Here is a 25,087-nt window from a genome sequence, read left to right on the forward strand (position 1 = left end):
ATAAAAGAGGGGATGCTTTAGGACTGGGGGGCAAGGCAAGACACACTCAGACCTGAGCTGTACCTCGTTTAAGTGGGAGACGTTACCTCGCTGACATGATGCAACTGCTCACTCAACATTGAAACCAGACCTTTCCCCATTTCATAACCTTTTCCATTTCACAGTGGCGTTTTGGCACCATGGACAGGCCCTCTGGCTGATCATTTGACTAAGGGTCCACTCAGCTGTGGTGCTGCCATACTTGTTGGCCGCTGTTTCCCAGACTCCTGTGGACTTCACTGCTCACCCAGGGCCACGTTTCTCAAAGTAGGGTCTGGGGGTCAAAGCAACAGAATCATCCATAGTGCTTATTAAAACACAGACCCCTGGGCCTGGCCCACACCTGTCAAGTCGGGACCCCTGACGTGGGCTCAGAAATCTGTTTTCAGCAGCCCCCCCCCCCAGGAGAGTCTTCAGAACCACTCCTAGGTGGGCAGGTCAGGTCTTCCCACTTCTATTTCCCTGGTGGGGGCAACCCTCATCCTCAGACTCCAAGAAGCTCACTGTGCTCTCTGTTCTTGGGGCTCCAGGACGAACAAGCTGCTGCCAATGCAAGTGGACGGAGAGCCCTGGATGCAGCCACCTTGCACGGTAAGTTTTGCCAACCTTTGAGATGAGGGTGAGAAGCTTTATTTTGGGCCCCTTTGGGGCACTGACTTAATATGAAACTCTGAATCTCAGAGTTACAGGAGCTTTGGGAGATCATCTAGTGCAGCTTCTCTTCCACTTTACTCATCCATCCATTCATTTACCTGCCAAGCTTTTATTGAATATGTGCTATGTGCCAGACACTGGGAGACACCAGTTCCAAAACCAAAGGAGACATAGACCCGTCTTCAAAGAGCTTATGGTTCTAGATGGTGAATTCTGAGGCTTCATCTACAGTATCCTTGAGAGCCTCAGCTTGAATCACTCAGTGGCAAGGAACTCACCACCCCAAAAAGAAGACTGTTCCACGGATGAACAAGCCTAATCACTAGAAAGTGCTTCTTTATATGGCAGCCAAATTTGCACACTTACCGCCAAACTTCCACCTAGTTGCTGTGACCACCGGGGCTCCTGGGGGAGAATTCCCACAGTGCACAGACACGCTGCACCCCAGGTGCACCTGCAGCCCCGAGGACCCACCTGAAAGCTCCCCTGAAAAGGTAACCACACGGGTTATCTATTTTGTTTATGGCATTTCTGTGACCCATATTACCCAGCACCTAGCACTGTGCCTGGTTTGTTTGTAATAGTTGCACAATAATATTAATATTTGTTTAACAACGAATAAAGGATTGAACAAACAAAAATCAAGGGAACAACCCCAGTCCCTGACTTACCATACCTTTGTTGGCAGTTTGTTCTCAGAAACCCAGCTAGAAACTCCATGGCAAAGAGAAACCACTGTCTTGGTGTTCAGGGCCCAGGATGCTCACTGGGATACTACATTAGTAACATCCTCAATACTATCGTGAGGATGCAAATCTCAAGACAGAAGTTGTGTTTCTGAGCTTCCTCACTCTGGTGGAGTATTCAGATACCTCGATAACCTGCTATTTGGAGCCCTTCAGAACATCAAGTTGTCTTCTAGAAAAGAGGTTTTCATAAGACAGTTACTAGGTTTGAATTGTAGGTTTATTTCTATAATTCTTTGTTCCATGTAACTTCTACAAATTGTAAAATTAGTCCCTAGAGACAGAGACTTTAGAAATGTCATCTTTTATAAAGATTATCAAAAGTAGAAGTTTTTCTGCAAAATCTTACCTCAATCTTTTGGTTTCTATGAAGTCTAAGAAAAGGATGAGAACACACTACAGCAAAACTTAATATTTTACCACCTTGTTAGAGTTGGGAAGGATGGAAGGAATTTGTACTACTTATAATTTTGATGGAGCTGAATTAAGAAACATCTATCCAAGCTCCTCCTGTCTCCTAAAAGAAAGAAAAAAAAAAAGCTGGAAGAAAGCAAACCCTCGGCCACCTAGCTCAGTAGTATCTGGAAACTGGACTGCTTTCCTCCATATCCAAGCACTGGTTTTAAAATAGCCAGATACTCCTCCTATCCTCACTCTCTCTCCATGCCACCTTTTAGAGATTACAACTCACTATGAAAAAAAAACTGTGACCCAATGATTTTTATGGTGTTCAGTCTGTGGAAGGTATGTTAGTCAGCTCAGGCTGCCCTAACAAAATACCACAGACTGGGTGGCTTAAATAACATAGTCTTTCATAGTTCTGGAGGCTGGAAGTCCAAGATGAAGGTGTCGGCAGGGTTGCTTTCTGGTGAGGCCTTTCTTCCTGACTTGCAGACAATGGCCTTCTCACCTTGTCCTCACATGGCCTTTTCACTGTGTGCATTCACTCCTGATGTCTCTTCCTATTATATGGACACCGGTCCTATTGGATTCGGGCCCCCACCCTTATGACTCCATTTAACCTTAATTACCTCCTTAAAGGCCATATCTCCAAATGCCCTCACATTGAAGGTTAGGGCTTCAACATATGAATTTTGGGGCATGGAGGTGGGAACACAATTCAGTCCACAGCAGAAGGTAACAGAAAGTCATTCTTACACTTGAAAGAGTTAAAACAAAAGCACCCTTTTTGAATCATTTTCCTGAAGGTACATACTATGAAGTGATTCCGAATTGAAGGCTTAATGATGGGACAGCACAGCAACAAAAGAACTTTTGGTAAAAATTAAAACCAGTTAAATTAGAATAAAATTAAAAAAAAACTGTTAAATATGGTTATGCAACTGAATGCAAATGGCAAAAATCATTCTTTGAAAGAGACGATATATAATATAAACATTCATAACTTGGACCCCAAACCTAAAGTTATGTTCACCAAGGCTGAAAGCATGTGGGAGACATTGTTGAAAGAATAGTAAAAATGTTAAATTTTTCACTGTCTCTCTTCACTTTGATAATTACACGATGTAAATCTGAAGAAAACTTTAATAACTAGATAATTACTAGTGACACTAAAAACAGGGCACACACCTTTCGAATCTGGGAGAATTTAAAGTTAATGAACCCTGTCAGTGTAGCACAAGACAGAAAGTGAATAACAAGCAAACATTTAAAATTTTTTTGATTAAGATAAAAGAGGTTAAGGCTAAATATATCAATAATGACAAAAAAATATAAATGTTCTAAAGTTCCCTATTAAAAGTGTAAGACTCTCATATTGGGTTAAAAATTAAAATCCAATGATATACTTCTTATAAAGAGATACATCTAAAACAGAAAGACATGTATATATATCTTTTTATCTTATCCTTAACAAACATAGAGAAATTAAAAGTAAGAAGTGATAATTTGGGGCAAACTAACCTTCCAACAATGCCAAAAGCATAAAGTGGAATAAAAATGTCACTTTTTATTTAATAAAAAATACTCTCAATTTTGAGATATAATGGTCATAAAATTTTAGTTGTTTAATAACAGAATCAAAATATATACTGTGAAAATCAGTATAGATGTATATTCTGAGAAAAATACATATATAAAAAATTGACAGAAAGACAGGTATTGAGAGGCTTTAAAATATTTGTTTCTGTCTTTGAGGTCAAGCTGTAAAAAAAGTAAATGACATAAAACTTGGATTTTAAAAAAACAAGCTCATAGGTACGGAGAACAGATTGGTGGTTGTCAGAGGTGGGGGTAGGGGGAGCAGGGTGGGTGAGATGGGTGAAGGGGGTAAAAAGGTACAAACTTCCAATTATAAAATAAGTTAAGTCCTGGGATGTGATATACAGCAGAGTGACTATAGTTAATAACACTGTATTGTATATTTGAAAGCTGCTAAGTGAGTAACTCTTAAAAGTTCCCATCACAAGAAAACATTTTGTAACTATGGTAACAGATGTTAACTAGACTTATTGTGGTGATCATTTCACAATATATACAAATATCAAATCATTAAGTTGTACACCTGAAACTAATATAATGTCATATGTCAATTATACCTCAATTTAAAAATTAAACTTGGATGAAATAACTATGCTTTAAATAATTAAATATCTCATTTCCTCAAGGATTCATAGGATATTTACTAAAATAGATCATAAACTAGTCCACAAAGAAAACATATATATAAAATCCAGAAGCAGAAATTATAAAGGTTGTTTTATGTGACCACAAAGCAATAAAACTAGAAATTAATAATAGAAGATTAAATGAATAAATAAAATCCAATCACTCAGAGATTTTTAAATTCTCCTAAAGAATAATAGATTTAAGAGGCGATCAAAGCTAACATTATTGACTATTTAAAAAATAATAAAAATGAGAAGGCTCGCATTCAAACCTTATAGAATATAGCCTAAACTGTATTTGGAAGTAAATTCAGAGTCTCATATACTTCCATCATTTGAAAAGGAAAAAAATGTAATGAATAATCCCCAAATTAAAAGAATAATAAAACAAACTTAGGAGAAGCAGAAGGAAGAAAATAAAGATAAAATTAGAAATTAAACAATTAAAAAACAGGAAAATCTAGAACTAGTTCTTTAAACATGTCAAATGTTTGAAAACCTAATTTTAAAAAGAGAAAAAGAAAAACAGAGATTAGAGATATTAAAATATTTAATACGTATGTAATATAAATATAAATATGGTAATGGTTTTATTTAATAAGATATTATATGACATATATATAGTTTTATCTTGATTCTAATAAACTTGAACATCTTATAAAAATTCTAGGCAACCTTAATGAAATGAAAAATGTTTTCAAAGAATTACATCCACAATGATCTTAAAACAGATGATCTTACTGGTGAGTTCTTCCATATTATTAGGGAATAAATATTTATGTAAACTGTTCCATAGAACAAAGGTAGAAAGCTACCCAATCCATTTGATAAAATTAAGACAGCTACAAAAACCTAACAAAAACTATGCTTAAAAATAGAAAACTACAGACCAATCTCAAATATGAACATGATACAAAAATTATAGTTAAAGTATTGGCAGATAGAATTGAACAATATATTAAAAGAATCATTCACTCCTCAAGAAGGATATATCAAAGGAATGCAAGGATGTCTTCTTATATAAGTTTGGATAGAAAAATCACATGATAATATGAATAGATGACCCCAAAATATTCAATTACATTCAACATTTCTGAGTTTTAAAGATGAAAACTCAGACCAGAAGGGCACTTCCTCAAAAGAACAAAACAGGAAAAAAATCTCCTTTTTTTTTGGCCGTGCTACGCAGCATGCAGGATCTCAGTTCCCTGACCAAGGATCAAAACCGTGCCCCCTGCAGTGGAAGCATGGAGTCCCAACCACCAGACCACCAGGGAAGTCCCGAAAAATATCTATCTTAAACCAATGAATAATATTTTATGTAACACACTAGCGGAATTCTCATTAAAATCATGGGTAAGACATGTGTGCTAATGTTATTTGGAAGTTCTAACCAATGCAAAACACATGAAGCAGAAAAGAAATATAACTATTTGGAAAAGAATCAAAACTGTCATTATTTGCAGATAATATAGTTATGTATATAGAAAGCTAATAAAATCAACTGAAAACCTCATAGGTTAAATTATTTCAATGAAGCTGTACAGAAAGATAGACAAAAGTTAATAGCTTTTGTACATACCAGCAATAACCAATCAGAGGAATATAATAGAAAAAAGTTTAAGTATTATAATGGCAACAGACAAAAACAAAATACCAAACTGAATTGTGAAAAATAGATGAAGAAGATTTCAAGGCTTAAGTAATATTTTTTAAAAGATTTGAATTTAGAAACATCCTATGTTTCTAAATAGGGACCCCCAGAAAAAATTCTAATGCAGTTTTTTTTACTTGACAAAACAATGCAATAGCTAAGGCATTTTATAAAAGAGCTGTGAAGAAGGACTTCCCACAAGATATTAAAATAGTTATAAAGCCACAGCAATTGACGCAATATTGGATAGATAATAGTACAGAAGAGAGCCCTAAGAAACCCTAGTATACATAAAAACTAATGAAGGAGAGAAGAAAGATCATAAACTAATTTGAAAGTAATGGACTGTTTAACATATGGTATCCAAGAAATTGCCTGTTTGGGAAAGTGCCATTATACAGTCGGCCCTCCACATCCATGGGCTTCGCATCCTTGGGTTCAACCAACCTTGAATAGAAAATATTCAGGAAAAAAAATTCCAGAAAGTTCCAAAAAGCAAAACTAGAATTTGCTGTGTGCTGGCAACTATTTACATAGCATTTACATTATACTTACAACTATTTACATAGCGTTTACGCTGCATTAGGTATTATAAGTAATCTAGAAATGATTAAAGTATACGGGATGTGCATAGGTTATATGCAAATACTATACCATCTTACACAAGAGACTTGTATAGAACCAGCATCCATGGATTTTGGTATCACCAGGGATCCTGGAACCAATTCCCTATGGATACCAAGGGATAACTGTATAGTAACCTCTCACCTCAAAGTATACTCCAAAAAAAACCCAAAAAATCTCCAATTCCATTAAAGAATTAAATGTTACTTACCTAGGGAAGGGGAAAATGGGTGACTATTATTACACTATGAGCAAGGACTTTCTAAGGAAAATGTGACATGTTTAACTGTTAACAAATTTTCTCTGTAATAAAACAGAAAACTAAGAGCATGGGGCTGCTGTCCCTAGTGCTTGCCAGATGTTATAAATGTGATGAAGGGTTTTTAAGACAATCATACAGACTTAAGTTAATTGCCTGACCAGCAAAGTTTGGGTTCTAACTACAGAAATGTGGGACGCTCTCTTTCCATCAGGGGTTGAAAAGGCAGATTTAACCACGTCCAACTACCTCCTAAAATGGGATCTTACCTATTTAACCCACTAGCCCCTCCTAATTTGGGGATGAGGGGGTAAGATACTGACATTTCTTTGACTCGAGATGAGGACATGATCTCATACTTCTTGCCCCCAGTGTATGTACATACAGTGAACTCCCAGTTATCTGTAGAAGTAGAATCCACAAACCACATCAAAACCTCACGTTACCCAGCATCTCCAAACTCCTGCCCCATCAAAACCTTTGTCAAAACTGCTGAAAACCCAAATGAAAGGGATTTGAGTTTCACCTCCTCCCCTTTGCCCTGGAGGTGCTAACAAGCAAATAAACTGGTCAGCTAGAGGGAGAAAAAGGAGAAGCAAGGATCTTCCACGGTCTAAAAAAATGGGCTCCATCAGTGGGAAATGTAAGCGGTGCCACAGCTGCCACTCTCTGTCCCAAGCACGGCCCGCTCCACTGCCAGAACATTCCCCCCATTCTTCTTGGCTGTGCTAACTAGTCAGTACTTCCATAGCAGGTACAGGCTCTGCGCTGGCTCAGGGAATACCAAGGTGAATAAGATAAATGTCTTCTTCCCCTCGGGGCTCCTGTGCTCCGGAGTGGGACAAGGCTTACCACAGGCAATGTGCCACAAATCACTACCATCAGATGGGGCTAAATTGCACACCACAGATAAGTGCCTCACTTCCCTGAATTCTGAGATAAAGGCAATGCCCATAATAAGGCACATAACACAAAACGGTACTTGTGTCGTCGGTGTGCTCCCCTGGTGACTACCACAAAACAGAGAGACTTACTCCCCTCCTAGATTTCCAGGCTGATGGAAACCAACCTAACAGTCGTTTTCAGCTTCCTTCCCCCAGGTTATGTTCATTCCCCACCATGACTTTTGGCCCCATCTTTTTCTTTCTATATCCTGGGGCCTTATAAATTTAAACCTGGCTTGCAGTAGAACCCTCTTAGCCAGACTCTTCCCAGCTCCAGCTCATCTTGACAACAGCTATTGAATAATTCCCTTCAAACTCTTTTCTTCATGTTATCCTCCAGCTTAAAAAGTTATCATGGTTCCCCACTACCTCATATTAAGCCCAACCTCTGCTGCCTCCTTCCCTTTAAAGCCCGATACCAACTGGCCCACCTGTATCCCTGACCTCATTTCTCGTCCTTTGGTCCACACTCAACCAGCTGGTATGTAGCTCCTCAACCTAGTGCCTTCCCTTTCTCTTTCACCAACATATTTTCTTCCCTTCCTTTCAGATCTTAAAATTCTTCCTCAATTGCTCCATTCAGGTTCTTCTCATTCCTTACCTAACTTCTTTTTGACACCACTTGGCTTATCCTACATTTAAGCTTGTTAATGGGTCTCTCTCTTCAAGAGTTCTTCTGTTGTTCTCTAGGGTCACACTGTCATTTCAGTAGGTGGTAAAACTCATGAGAACAGGTTCATAGATTGTGTTTCTTTTGACAAGCATCTTTCTTCTCCTCCAGTGTGAGATAAATTATTTAACTGGTGCATTCCATTTTATGGTGCATTCCATTTTACAGTTTACATTGGGCTTTTATTGACAGATTGTCATTTGATCTTCACAACAACTTTGTGAGAAAAATAGAATAAATGCTACTATCCTCATTTTACGGTTCCGCAAGCACTGCTTCTGAAGGCTAAATGATTTGTCCAAAGGTTCACAGCAAAGAAGGGAGAGTCCTAGGACCCAAACCCAGGTCTTTGAATCCTAAGTGCCTCTTGTTCCCACATCATCTTCCTACTTGATAAATGTTGCTGGACTGACAATGCAAGTTATCAACGCATCAGTGTCACCAGGCCACATTCAAATAGGGAGTAAGCATTTTGAAGCCATACCCTGAGGGTAGGGTTGGGAAGAAAGACCAAAAATTGAGAATTCACCAGTGTCTTTTACTTCCAATTGACTTAAAGTTTGCAGGAGAAGGCACTCATTAAACCTAAAATTCAAACAAAAATAAAAGCTTTTAAAAGAAACTTGGGTCTCCCCTAGAAGACTAAGAAAAGAGGAAACGCCTAAGAGACTCCCTTGGAAACTTTCCACCTGAGTAGCGCTTGGATCAGAGGTCAGACTGAAGCCCCTAGGTCAGTTTGGAGTTACTGGTTGACATCTCTGCACTGCCCGGGCAGGAATGGCCAGGAGCAGTGGAGGCGGGGAATCCAAAGAACTAGGCTCTAGCTGTTCCGGCCCTCTCTGTGTGACCTTAGGCTAATCCAAGGCTCAAGAGAGCCTTGAGATCTCCATTCCTTTATCTATCCTGCAGAGGGGTTGAATGAGATGGTCCCTGAGGTCTCCTCCGGCTGTGACATTCTGAGGGACTATGAATAGCAAGAACATGAGACAGGTGTGAGCTGATCGCCACGTGGGAAGCTCACACCTGTCTCTCCCCAGCGTTTCCGCCCCTTGCTTCCAGCAGTGCCAAACGCCAGGCCCAGTCAGGGTCCAGTTGCCAATTTTGAAGCTGTTCAAGGACAGTCGTCCTTCTGCACGGGGCTCCTTCCAGCCCGAAGCTGGCCTCCCTTCCTCTCTCTGCAGCTCACTCTCCCATAGGCTCCCAGGATTTGCAGGCCACTAATTCATTTCTGCCTCTTTGCTTTTAGATTAAAATTACTCACAAGAACCAAGCGCCTATGATGATGGGGCCCCCCCAGAAGAGCAGCTTCTTTTCTCTGAGGAGGAAGAGCCGTTCAAAAGACTAGACACTATGCCCAATGCCAGTTCAACCAAGAGAGAAGACAAGAAACTGAAGCACACACACACACATACACACCACACACACACACACACACACACACACACACTCTTCTCCAACCAGTGGAAGCCAAGCCACCCTTCAGGAAGAAGGCTTCACCCTGACATCCATTCTATTTCAACCATGGACACACTCCAACAGAACCAGTGCCAGCAGGACATTGTGAATGGACTTAGGGCCCTCCAGGGTGCAGCTGGCTCATGCAGCAACCTCCACTTTCCCAGAAGACCTTGAGCGGGACTTTCTGAGACTGAAGGAGAAACCCCCCCTTTCTTTCCACCAGCCCTGCAAGTTTCTTCGCCGCTCGCAAGGAGCAAGCTGCAGGTTTCCTGTCTAAGGGGAGATCGGATGTGGCCAAGGGAAAGAGCCTGCGTTCCAGGGGACGCTCACAAAGGTCCCTCTGTGAGGAGACAAAAACACCTCCGACTCTCAGATCGCAGCCCTTGGCAGGACTCAGCATACGCACGCTGGTTTCTTGGTTGTCCTTCGAGTGACAGCTTCTCCCGGAACTTGCTGAGGAGGCAGAAATGCTGTGGAAAGCTGTGTTTCCCTTCTTGGTTCTGCGCACTCTCAGTGGGCACTGGTGATTTTCCTGAAGCCTTCTGGTGGCTGTGTGTTTGTTTAGAGCCGGCTCCAAGAGCCCCCAGAGCTGCCTACATAGCACACCTTAGATGTGGTATTTATTTTCTTAGTTCTGTGAACACCTGGGAGGGAAAGCAGAGAAACTGAGATTTATTTTTCAAATTGGTGTCATAATATTGTGTAAAAAGGGAAGAAAAAAAAAAAAAAAAAACCACCCCCAGCTTCTTTCTTTTTCAAGCCACAGCGTGTTTCCTGTTTGAGTTCCAAGCCCTGGTGGCAGACTATTCCTGAAGGCAAAGAAGATGGGAGGGAAGGGCCTTTTGCTGAGACCAGGAGACAAGGCGTCAGGCAGTTCCCTCCTGCCTCTGCAACGACCACTCCCCGAGCACGACCTGGAGGCCCTACTGAAGGTCTTAGGTGTGTGTACATATATGTAGCATATATATATTTATATATACAAATATTTATTTACTGGTGGATTTTTCTGGATTGAAAAAAATATGCAGTACAAGAACAGAAAGTGGGAAAGAAAAAGAAGGCTCTGACTCCCTGTTTCTGCCATTTCATTGTCAAGGCACATTGCCCCGTGGTGATCATGAGATTTAAGGGAAATTAAAGTATCTCCTTATCATAAAGAGACTGAGAATTTCTATTCTATATCCTCAAAACAACATGAAAGCTATGCTGGGCAGGATTTACTCTCCCATTTGTCAGATAAGGAAACTGAGTCTCGGAAAAGTTAAGAGACTTGTCCATGGTATCTTGGCTAATGTGGTTTGGGACTAGGTACCACTAAGAAGATATGTAATAGAGAAAAGAACCTCCACATCTTGGAAAAGGGTCATTTCTGGTCACTGAGAAACGATTCCATTTGGATCCAGGTTGCCAGGGAGGAATGAACGTGTGGCACATGTGTGGACGGGACAAGCCCACATGAGAGAATGAGGCCTCCCAATACTTCCCAGAGACTCTCTCTGGTCTGCCCTGGTGAGAAGTTGGTCCAGGGTTGAAGGCAGTGGACAGATCTTCAAATTAAACTCTCCACATGTCATCTCATCATGGTCATCATAGTCTCTTAACCTAGAAACACCTCTGGCTGCCCGGATGACCTCAGTGGAGAGGCACAAGGAGGACAGAGGCACCTCAGCAAGGAGCTGCCAGCCAGTGCCCAGAGGGGCCTCAGCAGAGTTCACTGGGCTTCATTCAGCTGGCAACAGCATCACCGCCTTCCCCGAGGGCAAGTCTGTGGAGAGCTTTGTTGGTAGAAAGAAACATTCACCTCGGCACCTTTGGTCCTTCAGCCTCCATCCCCTCTGAGATTTCTGAAAAGGAAACCTGGACCCACTCGACGTCACTCCACTGAGCTCCCTCTAATCTCCTAACACTGGGTCGGGAACTTTGCACAAGGAAGGGAAAATTAAGATTGTGTGTACAAACTGATCCTAACTCTGAAAGAAGCAGTCATCTAGGACCGTCTAAGACAGAGATCTAGAGCCATCCTGTTCAACCTAACAGTTCAGAACACTGGGCAGGGGGAAAGCAGGCCACCTGAAGAATGTCCTGAATGATGGGCTCCTTGGGGATGGGACTAACAAGCTCAGAATGACAACAGGTACTATCTTGGAAGCCACTTGATTCTGAAATGAAGGCAGGTTCAATTTGGGGGTCACTGATTCTAAGACATTTGCAGAAATTCTTGCATGTGTTTCAGCCTCAACCCCCCAAGATTGAGGCTGTTGAGACATGGTACTATCAACAGGTGAAAGTGATTCTTAGAGACTCACAAGTCAGAGACTGGCCCCTGCCTGCCCACTGTGGTGCACAGGACTGGCAGTGTTGCTTGAGAGACATGTCCCATGTCCTCCTTAAAGCCACAAAGTATAGCAAACATCGGTGGAATTGTACTTTCAATTTTGTAACCTCAGTAAGTCTGGTGGTGTTGTTTAATCTGACTTTGCAACTCATCCCTTAACTACTGGGACTGTGGTTTCTCACGGTGGAGTACCTCATCATAATGCTCCTCACAGCAACCCCTGACGTTGACAGAGAAGATATTATTAGCCCCATCTAAATAATGAGGAAAACAAGGCTTACTATAATTTAGTGACTTCTCGAAGTTAAGCAGTCAGGGGAGAATCCTCCCTTATTCCTCATCCCATTCTGATTCTGGCCATGCCCCAGACATGTTCTCACCTGCCCCCACAGTTCTACCCCTCTAGCAGTAAAAAGAATGAAACAGGAAGTCTTCAATACATTATGTTGTCCCTGGACTAATGGGCTAGGCGTTGCATCTCATTATGACTTGGTCTTTGTAGGTTTCCTCCAGTGAGTTGAGAATGGAGACAGACTTAGTAGAATGATTATATTTCAGGTCAGAGACCAGCTCCTCTCAAGAGAGTTCTTTCCACAGATGGAAAAGATATGTTAAAATTGCCAAATAAATTAGGAAATACTTGGCAGAATCTGGAAGAACCTCCAGACTGGCGTTACATAACATGCATATACATTATACATATGGACATTATATAAGGTGACATAGTACTTAATGTGCTGTATATATTATGTAAATTACATATTTGTGAGTAATCATGATAAATATAGAGACCCACTAATCACTTTTTTACACATACCCAGTGACAGATTAGGAAGTTACTTTGCCAGAGAGTCTTAAAACTTACTCTCTCCTGCTGCTTTGGTTCCAACTCCTGCCAAAAATAATTGCATCAACTTTTCCCATCTCTAGCCCCCTCTCCTCTTAGCCAAAACCCTCAGTCCTAGCTAGGCTGTACCTTCCGTGGAACACTACCATGATTGAGATCCATAAAAATAGATTCTGGGGATGGGAAGGATCTAGACTCCCAGATTCCCTGTGTCACCGACCTACACCCCAAGGCTCCCAGGCAGATGGATGTCTAATGCTGATATTAAAGGGAGAGAGAAGGGGAGAGAGGAAGAGTCTACCAACCCTCCAAGGAAGGAAACTTCAGTGTTCCTTGGCCACCAGTCCCAGGATCTGACCATAATCAATCAGGAAGTTATTTCAAAAGTCTAGTTTAAGTTTCTGCAGCATATCTGAAACCATAATTTCCTAAAATGTGTTTCACACAATACTAGTATCCATAAATTGCTCCATGAACAAAAGAGTTCTGTGGTCAAGTACTAGATCCCCTTCTAGAAGAAATGGTGGGCTTTGATTTGTCTCTTGACGTCCACAGATTAGAAACACTGCCTTAAGCCCACCATTTCTTCTTTTTGTTCTCCGTGGAGATGGGAACATGGAAGTAACCATCCTCTGCAATAATATTCCATAAAGTACTTTTCTAGGACAAGGAACTTCTCTTCTTAAGACACTCTTTCTAGTTTCTTCTGTGATTGTTTAACTACTTTTATTGTTCCCCTCTACGTGTCTTCAAGCAAGAATCAAGGATCTGGCCTCTTTGCTTCCTGAGTAGAGAAGGGATTGGGGAAAAATTAAGGGGAAAACAGGATAGCTGCCAGGGGTCAGATTTCATCTGTGTAGACCTAGAGGACAGAACCAGGTCTAAAGAACACAGTTGTGGAAAGGATCGATGTTTATTCAATTTAATGACCGCTCTTGGAGCTAGCTGGCCGAATATGGAAAGAGCTGACTTGTGAGGGAATGAACAGCCACCTGCTCTTATAGGAAGAGCCTTGACCTAGTTGAGGAGGAACAAGCGGTGATTGATCTACCTTGTTTAAAAGCTGTTGAAACTATTTTTGTAGGCATCAGTGTTAAATCAATAGGTCTAGTACTTCCTTTTGAGCAGCAAACCTCAGTGTCCATTGTTTTCTGAAAGAGTGAAAGATGACTCCCAGAGAGATTTCTGGATCAGAAAATAATATTCATAAAGTACTTTTCTAAAGTACTTTTCTCCTTGTTCTAGAAAAGTACTTTCTGGTCTAACTGGTACTGACCAGTTAGACCACACTTGTACATGGCGGGATTGACCAGAATCATTGGCGCCCTCAAGGGCAGCTAGTGGTGGTGGTGATCTTTCCTTGGCAGCTCTGAAAGTTAAAGGAATGAGTTACAGTGTTAAGCCCAAAAGAGATTTTGCATTTCTGTTGGTGTTCATATTAGCAGTTTGGAACTGTTCTCCTAGTCACGAGTACCAGACCTGCATCCGACTTGCAATAAATAGCAAGGAAAAAGAAACTATCCTACACCTCAAATATCAGTCAAGTTTTGCATAAAACAGGTGAACAGAATTGTGTAGAATTTCACATGGGGCCATCATTTTTAGCTCACTTTAACGTTCCACCATACTCAAGTACATCTTTTAAATTTCTACTATAGAAAGAAAACAGGAAAGGGAATTCTCATTTATGGCTTGCTGAGTACAAGGCACTGTGTCAAGGCCTTTTCATGTGCTATCCCATTTAATCCTCATGATCTGGGCATTTTGCTTGTTTCACAGAAAAAGGAGTTAGTGCATAGAAAGGTGAAGTACCTTGTCCAAGGTCAAACAGATAGCAAGTAGTAGAGCAAAGACTTGACATGGGTCTGTCTTACATCAACATTTATGCTTTTTCTACTATATTTTAATGCCTTTAACCTTCTTATCTCACTATTTCCAACCCTACCATCATCCTGGGTGAGATTACACAGCAGTGAAAAATTGCTGTCCTATCTGGTCAACCTCTCTTTGGCCATCTACTCATGTTCCTACTGAAGAACTTACAATGCTTGCTCATATGGAAACTCAACAGCCTCCATGGGCAGCTAGAACCCAGAACTTCACCCTTGCAATCAAACTGGCAGCCATCCCTTAATCCTCAATGTTTCACATTCTAGCTGATTGAGAATCGTTTCCCAAGGCACACCTAATAGATTTTTCTATTCAACTTTGTGAGTAGGAGAGCAGCAAGCAGCCTTCTCAGACTTAAATGCCATGGTCAGCAGTGACTGGCCTGCACGGGGAAGGAGAGCTAGGGTTGTGGAAGGGAGCCTCCAGCAAGAAGGCTCTGCATGTGATCCTCATTAGTGATAGACGTGGGCTGGGCCATCTGTGTTCCACGGGAGAACAGAATGGCAGGCTGCCTTTCAGATGCCAAGAGATGCTATCTAATGGCAAGATCCAGAGAGCTCAAAAATCAGAGAGACATCTTTCCTCCTGGGCATCTCTGTGGGAAACCAGGGACACAGAAAACCACGGGGTTTTGGAAACTAGCTGCTTAACTTACAGGGCATTTCACCCTTGCTACCACTTCATTCTTCATGTTCATGGTGGAAGCCAACGAGCAGAGCCCTGCAGACTTACCTGCTAACTAAACTCCCTGAGATGGATCCCAAGCTGAACCTATTTATCTTGGAATCTGTAGATGCAATGGCAGGTGCCTTATAGCAAGGCACCAGGGTTTGCGATTAAGCCTCCGAGCCTCCCAGGGGTCAGGAAACACTACAGGTAGAAGAGACCATTTAATTGGATGCTCAGTGAAGATTCTAGAGGAATAATCATAAAACTTAGAGTACTCGTCTAAATGGGTCAAATTAGAAAATGCAATTTGGAAGCAAAGAGGATAACATCTAACCCAGTATCAAGCATGTAGCAGGTAATGAGTAAATACTTGTTGAATGAATGAATAGCTAAAATGGGTATCTGTCCTTCTACCCTGGAATGGGTAGGGGAAAGCGGGTAGAAGGGATTAAAGCTTTTTAACTAACAACTCAGAAACTTGAAACCACAGGATGTAGAGGGAGCTCATGAGGGCCTTTAACTACTCAGACATCTGTTGAGTGATGGATACAGCTAAATATGGATCATCAAAGGGCTTTCTAGGTCACATGGAGGGCAGCTTCATGATTCAGAAAATATGAAATTCAACTTGGACAAAAAGACAGAAATATTTGCAGTCTACTTCTGAGAGGTCAGGTCGGAACTGACAAAACAAAAAAAGACAGCACAGAAGTGGAATTACAACACAGTAAGAGATCAGCATAATAAGATACAGACTCATGAGATGAAAAGAGATAGAGAACTGGGTTTTCTAGCAGGTTTATTTGGGCAAGGGAGATGAGCCTGAACACTCAGTCCAAAAATGGAAGAAAGGACTGAGAAATCCTTTTTTCTTAAAAAAGCTTAACGTTGAGTTCATGGTAAAATGGAAGTGTCCAGGCATTGATGAAATGGTTATTAAATAACAACTATCATTTATTGTCCAGTCCAAAGCCTATTGCTTTTATGACCACTTTTAAACTTCACCAGAACCTTATGAAGTCAGAGCTATACGGTTCCCCATTGGACAAATGAGGAAACAGAGCAAATCTCATGGGGCAGATCTGGGATTCAGATCTGTCAGGATCTGCCTTTCAGAGCCCATGTTCGTGCTGGCAGTGCCCTGGCTGAGGCCACTGAGCTTCAAGCACGGTGACAGGGATTTACTACACCCAAACCCACCCCCACCCCACCCCTGTGCATGATTACTTCCTTCTCAAAATGAAATCCAAGTCCCTCCCCTCCCCCTTCCACAGAGCCGGAGTGGAAACGGCATTAGCTTGGGCGCAGTGGCACGGTGGCCAGAGCAGGTCTGGGCGGCAGCAAGTCCATACACGTCTTGCCCACCTCCCTTAGGCCCTCTCTCCCAGGCACAGTGGGGCCGCCTCCTAAGACACCGATCAGAGAACAGAGCACCAACGTGAACACCTTGGTGTTCAGCCAGATCAGAGTATTCACAGAATATTAAAGATCGTATTAAAAGACACACAGAGACCACATCAAAGGTCCAGTGAAGTGAGGTCGGGCAGTCAAACATCAGAATTTAGTACCTGATATCTAAAGGTGGGATGGAGACTTGAAGTGTCCTTTTAAAAATGTGTTGAGTGAATCATAATTTGGAGTAAAAAGACTGCTTCTAGAAAAATGCAAAAAAACTTTTTCCCTTCCAAAAAAAAATTATTTTTAAAATGGAATCTTCGCAAGAGTTACAAGTGAGGGGCAATAAAAATGGTAATTTCTTTTTATGTTAGATAATACCAAAAAAAAGAATTTATAAATGTCACAATATAAGTGGCAATCCAGAGAAAGATTCCAGAAAGTCTGCTGTGGAGGGACTAAACAACAGTACTTTCAAAGTAATTAATGAACTTTATTTTTCTTGTCCTTTTCTTTAAAGAAAAAAAAAAAAAAACTGGTACCAAGTGGTTACCAGAAAATGGCATGATCTTCAAGAAAAGAAAAATTTTCCTGGTGAATATTTCCTTTCTCCCCAACATCCTTGAGGTAAAAAGGTTGAGAACTAGAGCTTTTAACTTAGAGAACCATCCGTGCATGGAAGGTGTTAATGATAGAGGATGTCATTGAATTGCTGTGTGGAGTTTGCTGTCATCACACTGTGCTACCACGAGGCATTAATGTAATGATCATAAACTTATGAGGACTAAGCAATTCCCTCTCCCATCCACCCCATCAGCCTCCTGCAGCTCCCACCCCCAGTTACATATACTTCCTGGAATTAGACCATCTGGGAATAATTTCTATTATGACAATTTTCAAACATACAGAAAAGTAGAGCCATAAGTATAATGAGAACCCATAGACCCATCACTTAGATTCAACAGTTGTTATCATTTTGCCATATTTGCTTCATCTTTTTTTCTACTGGAATACTTTAAATTATAGATGTCATGACACCTCACACCAAAATATTACACATACATCATTATGGGGGATCCCTTCTTAAGTGTTAAACGTTGTTGTATCATCCATGTTGCTGAAGGAAGATTTCAGGGTGTTGTGCATCTGAGCTCAGTCATTTCTCAACTGACTGAATCCAGTTGTCACAAGTAGACGTTAACCAGGACATTGCTCTGTCACTGATAGGAGAAAGTTTTGGGTGGAACCCAAGGAAGATCTTAGCTGTATTCAAAACATTCCTGATTGATCTGGAAAGAGGAAGGTAAACAGCACGTTAACTAAATTCTCAAAAGACACTAAATCGGGGAGTGTTATAAGCACTGATGATGCCAGAGAGAAAACGCAAAGCACCTGGAGGAGTTAGAAATGTACCTGAAGGATGCGTGTTCTAATTTTTGAAATAAATATTGTTTAAAACAGTAGGAGTTACAGGAAGACTAGGCACAGTACTAGTTGGGACAAATAAAACAGTAACATCATATCTGCAGGTTCGTTTAAAAACCATATAAAAACCAGTTCTGGTTATTGCCCCCACCACGTGAAGACGAGGAAGCTAGACTGGGGGAGGGGACAGCTGCTGAGGTGTACAGACAGGCCCTCCCCCTCCACTGGGGCAACTGAACTGGAGCTGTGTCAAGCCCCGAGAGACCATCTGGGAGGCCCACTTAGCAGGGCGAGCTATCATTTTCAATGGGCAAAGTGTAAGGGGAGCAGGTAACGCTGCACGTGCTCTGTGCTCGGCTGCTGGGGTCATGCTGGGGTCAGGGCAGGCTGACTGCAGACGTTCTGGACAAGGTGGTGGGCAAGGTGGTTGGTTGGCTTGCTTTCAAAAGTGACTCTGCCCAACCAAAGGGAGGATGGTAAAATGAATGACAGCAGGTTTCAGAATATTCAGCCCATCTCAGTCAATGAATGAAATGAGTTTATTATTTAAGAACAGCCTAGGTGGCAGCAACAACTGGAAAGCAAGGCCTGGTATTCACCCAAGGCCTGATTCCCAGCTGGTGGCCGGTGGACCTAACTGAGCACCCATCCGACGGCCCACACGTCAGGAAGAAACGCTTTCTCATCTCTACCCCCAGTGCACTGCTGCAGACCTCTGACTCATTAAACACCCCAGCCCACCACGCCATCTCCCAACATCGTGGAGCTCATAAGACCAAGTACCACCTTCTCCTTTCCTGACACTGCTGCCATGAGGAATGACAGTCGGTGTTGACTAAGACGGGAATGAAGATTGTTTTCATCCTCCTGCCAGTGGGAACATGTTTTCTTCCCAGAGCACCCACTCTTTGGAAGAACACAGTCTCTTCTGAGCTCCCTCCTCCAGCCTAACCCCCGGTACCCTGAAGCCCAGGACCCACTGATGGGCGTGAAAACACATGAGCTCCCTGGGGCTTGCAGAAGAGCTCTTGACAGGCCTTCCCGGAGATGACGGCGGGCCGGGTCTGCACACCCCTGCTGCCTCCTCTGGGCAACATGACTTGCCTTTTCTCTGTCTGCTTGGAACCAGAGGCCGGTCTATACTGTTGTTCGTGAGTCATTTGGGAGCAGGGAAGAGGAAGCACAGGGTCCCCTCCTGTATCCCAGTGCTCAAAATGGTCACGGTCTCCTGAGGGGGAGTAACAGAGACAAAGTTCACTCGCATATGTTGAGCCCTCTTCCCGGTGGCACTGCCCTTTCCTCGGCTCTTTTCCGTGATAAGCCCATCCTGCTTGGGATCTCAACAGAGGAGCAAAGAGAGAAATAAAATGGGATCGGAGGACAGAAGTCTTTTTTTTTTTTAACATCTTTATTGGAGTATAACTGCTTTATACTGTATAACAGTTTCTGCTGTATAACAAAGTGAATCAGCTATATATATACATATATCCCCATATCTCCTCCCTCTGGCACCTCCCTCCCACCCTCCCTATCCCACCCCTCTAGGTGGGCACAAAGCAGCGAGCTGATCTCCCTGGACAGAAGCCTTCTTGATGACTCGAGGGACGCCAGCTCAAGTGTTCCTTCTGAGATGTTTGTGAGCAGGGTCTGGGGCAGAGGGAGAGAAAATAGATGGGAATTCCTGTCTTCCTCCAAAGGGATGAAAAAAATGGGGATTTATGGAAATCTGTCAGATGTCCCCAGAGGCAGGCCATCTGCAGGAAATTGATCCTGCCTCCACGTGACTTGGGAAGAACTCCCATCCTTGCCCAGCCTCCATTTTCTTGAGGGAGGAGAGAAACTTTTGGGAACCGCACTCAGGAGACTCAAAGAAACGTGAGGGGACAGAGAAAACAAGGGAAGGCCAGGAGCCCAACCTCCAAATCCAGTGGATGTTTCACATGGCTCCCAAGAGGAGGAGGGAAGATTTTAGGTCAGGGTTTGGTTCTTCTGTGGCCATCGAGGAAAAGAAAGGGACGGGGAGGACCCGTGAGGCCCTCGGCAGTAACGCACTCTATGCCGCTGCCTCAGTTACTCCAGGCCTGGTTAGCGGGAGGCAAAGCCAGAGACGGCTGGGGCCTCAGCCTGTCTCCTTCAGAGCCTCACAGGCCACGACCCAAGGGCAACTCCTCCCCACGCAGCCTCGGGGCGGGGAAGAGTGCTCTCCCGCCTCTGCTCAGCTCTGCCCTGCTCCTCTCGTGGGCCGACTCCCCTTCCTACCCTGACACCAGTTAGCAGCAGGGACTTGGGCAAGTCAAATTATATCTCAGGTTTTCCACCTGTAAAATGGGGCTGGAGAGGATGGTTAATGCATCTATTCATGTATTCATCAATAAGGAGTCTATTTGCTAAGCATGTACCTTAGCCTCTTAACATGTTTCAGTGCAGTTCTCTTATTTTTCTCCACTTTTTCCCATCACATTCTGCTTTTCTCAACCTCCACCCACCCCCAGGGTCCGCTGCTTCTACTTTTTCTTCTTCCTTTTATCCTCATGATGTTTCTCTTCATTTTTCCCCCCGTGATTCTCTTTTTAGAGTGTTTCTACATAAAATCGGAGGATGAGAGGGATCATAAGAGATATCTGCCCACTTTGTTATCTCCAGGCAAGTCTGTGCTTAAAAGATCAGAGGACATAGTCCAGAGCCCGGTCTCAGGATGCATTTCAGCGTCTCACAGCTTCTCCCGTCAAGAACTCATCCTCAATGTCTCACTTACCCCCTATTCAATACTAAACTCATTTTCCTCTTTACCTTTTGAGTCACATCTCAGCCGTAAAGCACCTTTGTGGGGACAGAACTGTTGGAACGTTTAACCCAAAATGACATAGTTCAACATCCTAGACCATAAGTATATTAGTTTCAGTGTAAAAACAACAGAATCAGGAACAAGAAGGGACAAGAGGCCATGGCAGTTAAGAGGGTTTGAATTCTATAAAAATCAACAAAAAGAGAACAAATAAGCAAAATCCCACAAGCATAACCCTTCTGGAGTCACAATTTGATAGACTATCTCAATTGATCTGAAAAGTCCATTGAACAGGGAGCTGTGGAATCATAGGCCCCTCTTGTTGGAAAAGCCCTTCCTTAGATGTCACTGAGTCCAGGCTTTCACACCAAGTTGGTAGCCCACGTGGCATAATGTCTGTGCTCTGCTGATGGTCGTTGAATAATAGGTGGTGGTCATTCAGCCTTGGTTCCTATGTCACCATATACAGAATTCCTCTCCAAAGCCATTTTCCCAGGCCCTTAGGTAGGGAGCAGTCCAGGTCAATGCTTAGACAGGGCCTGGTGCCCCAGAATGTGCCCCTTTTGATCTATTCGAACCTGCCAAGGTAGCTTATGGTCTTGATAGAGGCCGTGTTCTCTAATGGGCAGGTCACCTGACAAGGAAGCAGATTTCAAAACCTGCAGCATCTTTTTTTTTCCTTCTCCAGATGGCAAGAGGCAGGAGATCCAACTAAAGAGAACAGGATCCGACAGCAAGTTGCTGAGCCAGCGTACAGCACAGCTGCCCTCTCCTGTAGAATGGGAAGAAGTCACCTTGTGTTCCTCTCTGTACCGTCATCCTCAATGCTTGGTAGAGACCTCAGAGAAAGGATTATTGTTAGCAAGTAACCATAATTCCAAGAAGCCACCACCTGTTAAGGAGGTTCTGATGGATGCTTTTCTCTCTCTGCAGAAAACAAGACCCTTCTATCTTGGAAAAATCTGGCAAATGTTCCATCGAGGCTGCTGAGGAAGGAAGCTATGGTGGTTTGAAGGAAGAAACCCTGCCTGGGAAACAAGAGCAACACGGGGAGGGGGCTACAGTCCTGTCTCAGCCATGTGGCCTTGGGCATGTCCTGTAGCCTTCTGGGACCTCTCTTTCTCCATCTATCACACAAGGGGAGCTCTGAAGACCTTCCCACTTCACCAATCTTGCCTTCACCTGGAGTAAACGCTGCCATCCTTGTTCTCGTGGGTCTTCCACCAGCCCCAAGGCTCCCCCCAGCCCTGCTGACCCCAGAGGGCTACTCCTAGCCCCTCAGCCGAGAATCTACCTTCCTTCCCTTTTGAGGATTGATAGTGCTCAGAAATCAGCTGATTTGGGGGGCCAACATGGAAAAAAAACACTACAAGGAAACTCTTCGATAAGCCCTCCACCTATACACACATTTACACACACACACACACACACACACAAATACAGACACACATACCCAATCGCTGAAGTGTAAACATTTTCCCTTCTGTGTATCAGACCTCATTTACCCTTTCTAATTGCCAGTGCATTCGGAGAAAATTCATTCCCACCAACAGAAAAGCACTGCTTCCTCTTAGGGAACTTAGCCAAACCTCCGTGTTTGGGGGTGACTCTGGGCTCAGGTTGAATGAAGCTAAAGGTTCTAACACCCCTCAACTGCAGCCCCCAAAGGCAGACTCTACCAGCTGAGACTGAGGCAGCAACTAGATAGACAGTGCCAGGGCCCAGATCCCTCCCTCCCGGCTCGTCCACCTCCACTGCCCACACGCCCACCCATAGATGTGTTGTTCTGTAATGGTGGGTGCCTGCCCCAGCCTGCCTGTCTGCCTGCCTAGAGTGCCGTGGACTTGTTCTGTAACGTACGGTGTGTGTGCATGTCTGACTCTGTGGTTTACTGCAAATAAAAATGGTAGCAGATGGCTGGCCTCTGACTTCCTGGTGGGTTTTTTTTCATGCCATGGCTTGAGAAATCAGGATTGGTTGGTCAGCCAAGAGCACTGGAGCTGTACAGTTTTCTCTAGACTATTCTGTAGCCTCTCCACAGTTGCCCACTGCTGGGGGAGCCGGGTACCACTGATATGCCAAGACAGGGAAGAAGGGAAACTCTATTGCCACTTGCCTGAGATTGAAGGAGGGGGAGAGGAAGCCAAAATTTCTATTAAAGAAGCACCTGCTAAACGTTTTATGTACACAATGTCATTGACATCTGAAGAGTCCCTTACGAAGTGGTTAGCATTTTATAGATTAGGAAACGAAGATGCAGAAAAAGTGATGAGCTTACTTAACAAGTAACACAATAAGTATCCTAGTTCTGTCTCTCTCATACCCCCAGATTCAGGTTCTTGCCTCTAAACTAGTGTTTCTCCAAGTGTGGCCCATGGACTGCTTACCATCAGAAACGTTTGGGAGTCCAGATTCCTGCACCCCACTCAGATCTCCTGAATCATGATCTCTGAGAGTAGGACCCTGAGACCTGACATTTATAACCTGGGACTGTTGATAGATCCTTGTGCCCCCGAAAGCTTGAGAACCATTGTACCACACCTGCTAGAGGGCAGGACCACTCTGGGAGAAGCCTGCAGAAAAGCACACTTTGACAGAAGAGACCGGGAGAGGAAGCTGGTCTGCAATGAAAGGGCGAAGGGGAAGCGAGGCCGTGGACTCCACATCAGAGTTGGCTGCCCCTCGCCCCAGAACTCAGGCCCCAAGAACAAGTCCCTCCGCTGGTCTCCGGGTGGAGGCTGTCCTGAGCCAAGGGTCCAGGGTCACACCTGGATGCGGCTGGGCAAGGAGGTGTGGGCCCAACACAGCAGCCTCGGGGGCTGGGCGCTGCCGTGGGGCAGCAGCCCCCGAGGATGGAGCTGAGGACGCTTGGCAGCTGCTCGCCGCAGGCTCCTGCTGCCTTCTCAGCCCCCATCTCCCTGGCCAGCCTGGCCTGACTGGCCACTCCCCAGGCTTTGACGAGCCATTGCTGTCTGCTCTCCAGGCTCTTCCTGCCACAAAAGCCCTGGAACTCACGCCTGGAACCCTCAGTCTTCTCCATGTCCCTGCTGTCATCCTCGGGGCTGGGCACGGACTCCAACCTCAGGGAACCTACGCAAAATGTTACTCACTCCTACCCATTCCCTCCCCCTTCCACCTGGATCTACCGAGTTCTATTTTGTGCCTCTGAGTCTAGATGGAGGTTTCTGAAATGTTGGTTAGGATGTTTGAGGCAGGGCCACTGTGAGACAGATGCATAATTGCTACTTGGGGGCAGAAGAAAATGCTGGAAATAGCTTAGCTGCCCACTCAGCTGGGGAGATTCAGCTATCACCCTCCCAGCTGAAACACTAACTATGCATGAAAAATATTTTCCTCAAGGAAATGGCTTTTCTAGAGGCAAGAATTCAAGAAAACCCCTCTTGTACAGAATTTCATGTTACCAAATCAGCAAAACTCTGAAATTATGAATCTGGAAAGTTGTTTATGATACTGAATTCTTACAGTGAGAGTTTTCTTGAATCTCTGTAGCTAACAAAAGAATTGGGTAAACAAGGAAAATGCTGGTGCATTCAAGAACAAAGGCCTTAAGCAGTTGTGTTTGTGTTTTAAACAATAGTGAAGAATGAGCCATTTGCTGTTAACATTTACAAGATTTTCTAACACAGGGGACCATGTTCCTGCTCCTTCCCCCACGTAACAGGTCACTGTGTGCCCTTAAAAGTAACAAAACTGACTTTGCTTTTAGATGTTCTTCCCTCCTACTTTCCATTAAACCAGACTATCACATATTATTCAGAAATTTTTCTGAATCTAAAACTCTACAGCCATTCACAGGGGGGGACAAAAAGTCAAAAGGCAGCAAAAAGTGGTGATGGAAGCAGCAAAGAAAGATCCACGAGATCAGAAGGACATGGTCGTGGTCTCAGAATGGGAGGGCTCCCAGAGAGCACTTAGCGCTTCCTCCAGCCAGAGCCAGATTCCCCAGCACCGCATCTGTCTGTGCACACCCACATCTGCTTGAAGATGTCCGCTGATGGACAGCCCACCACCTTCCCAGGCAGCCCATTTGGGAGTGGTTTTCCGA

At 43.6% G+C, this 25,087-nt stretch overlaps 1 protein-coding gene across 3 annotated transcripts in view; it reads left to right on the plus strand.

The window, feature by feature from the left end:
* DGKG (diacylglycerol kinase gamma) overlaps positions 1-15,885 on the plus strand; it is a 165,596-nt gene extending 149,711 nt beyond the window's left edge. For all 3 annotated transcript variants that reach the window (XM_082392943.1, XM_082392944.1, XM_082392945.1), the window contains 2 exons: positions 570-630; positions 9,464-15,885. In XM_082392943.1, coding sequence (XP_082249069.1) covers positions 570-630; positions 9,464-9,562 — 160 coding nt within the window. In that variant the 3' untranslated portion in view covers positions 9,563-15,885. The remainder of the gene's footprint in view (positions 1-569; positions 631-9,463) is intronic.
* Positions 15,886-25,087: the final 9,202 nt, after the last annotated feature.

The sequence above is a fragment of the Balaenoptera borealis genome (genome assembly GCF_965194805.1).
Source record: "Balaenoptera borealis genome assembly, chromosome: 5".
Lineage (NCBI taxonomy): Eukaryota > Metazoa > Chordata > Mammalia > Artiodactyla > Balaenopteridae > Balaenoptera > Balaenoptera borealis.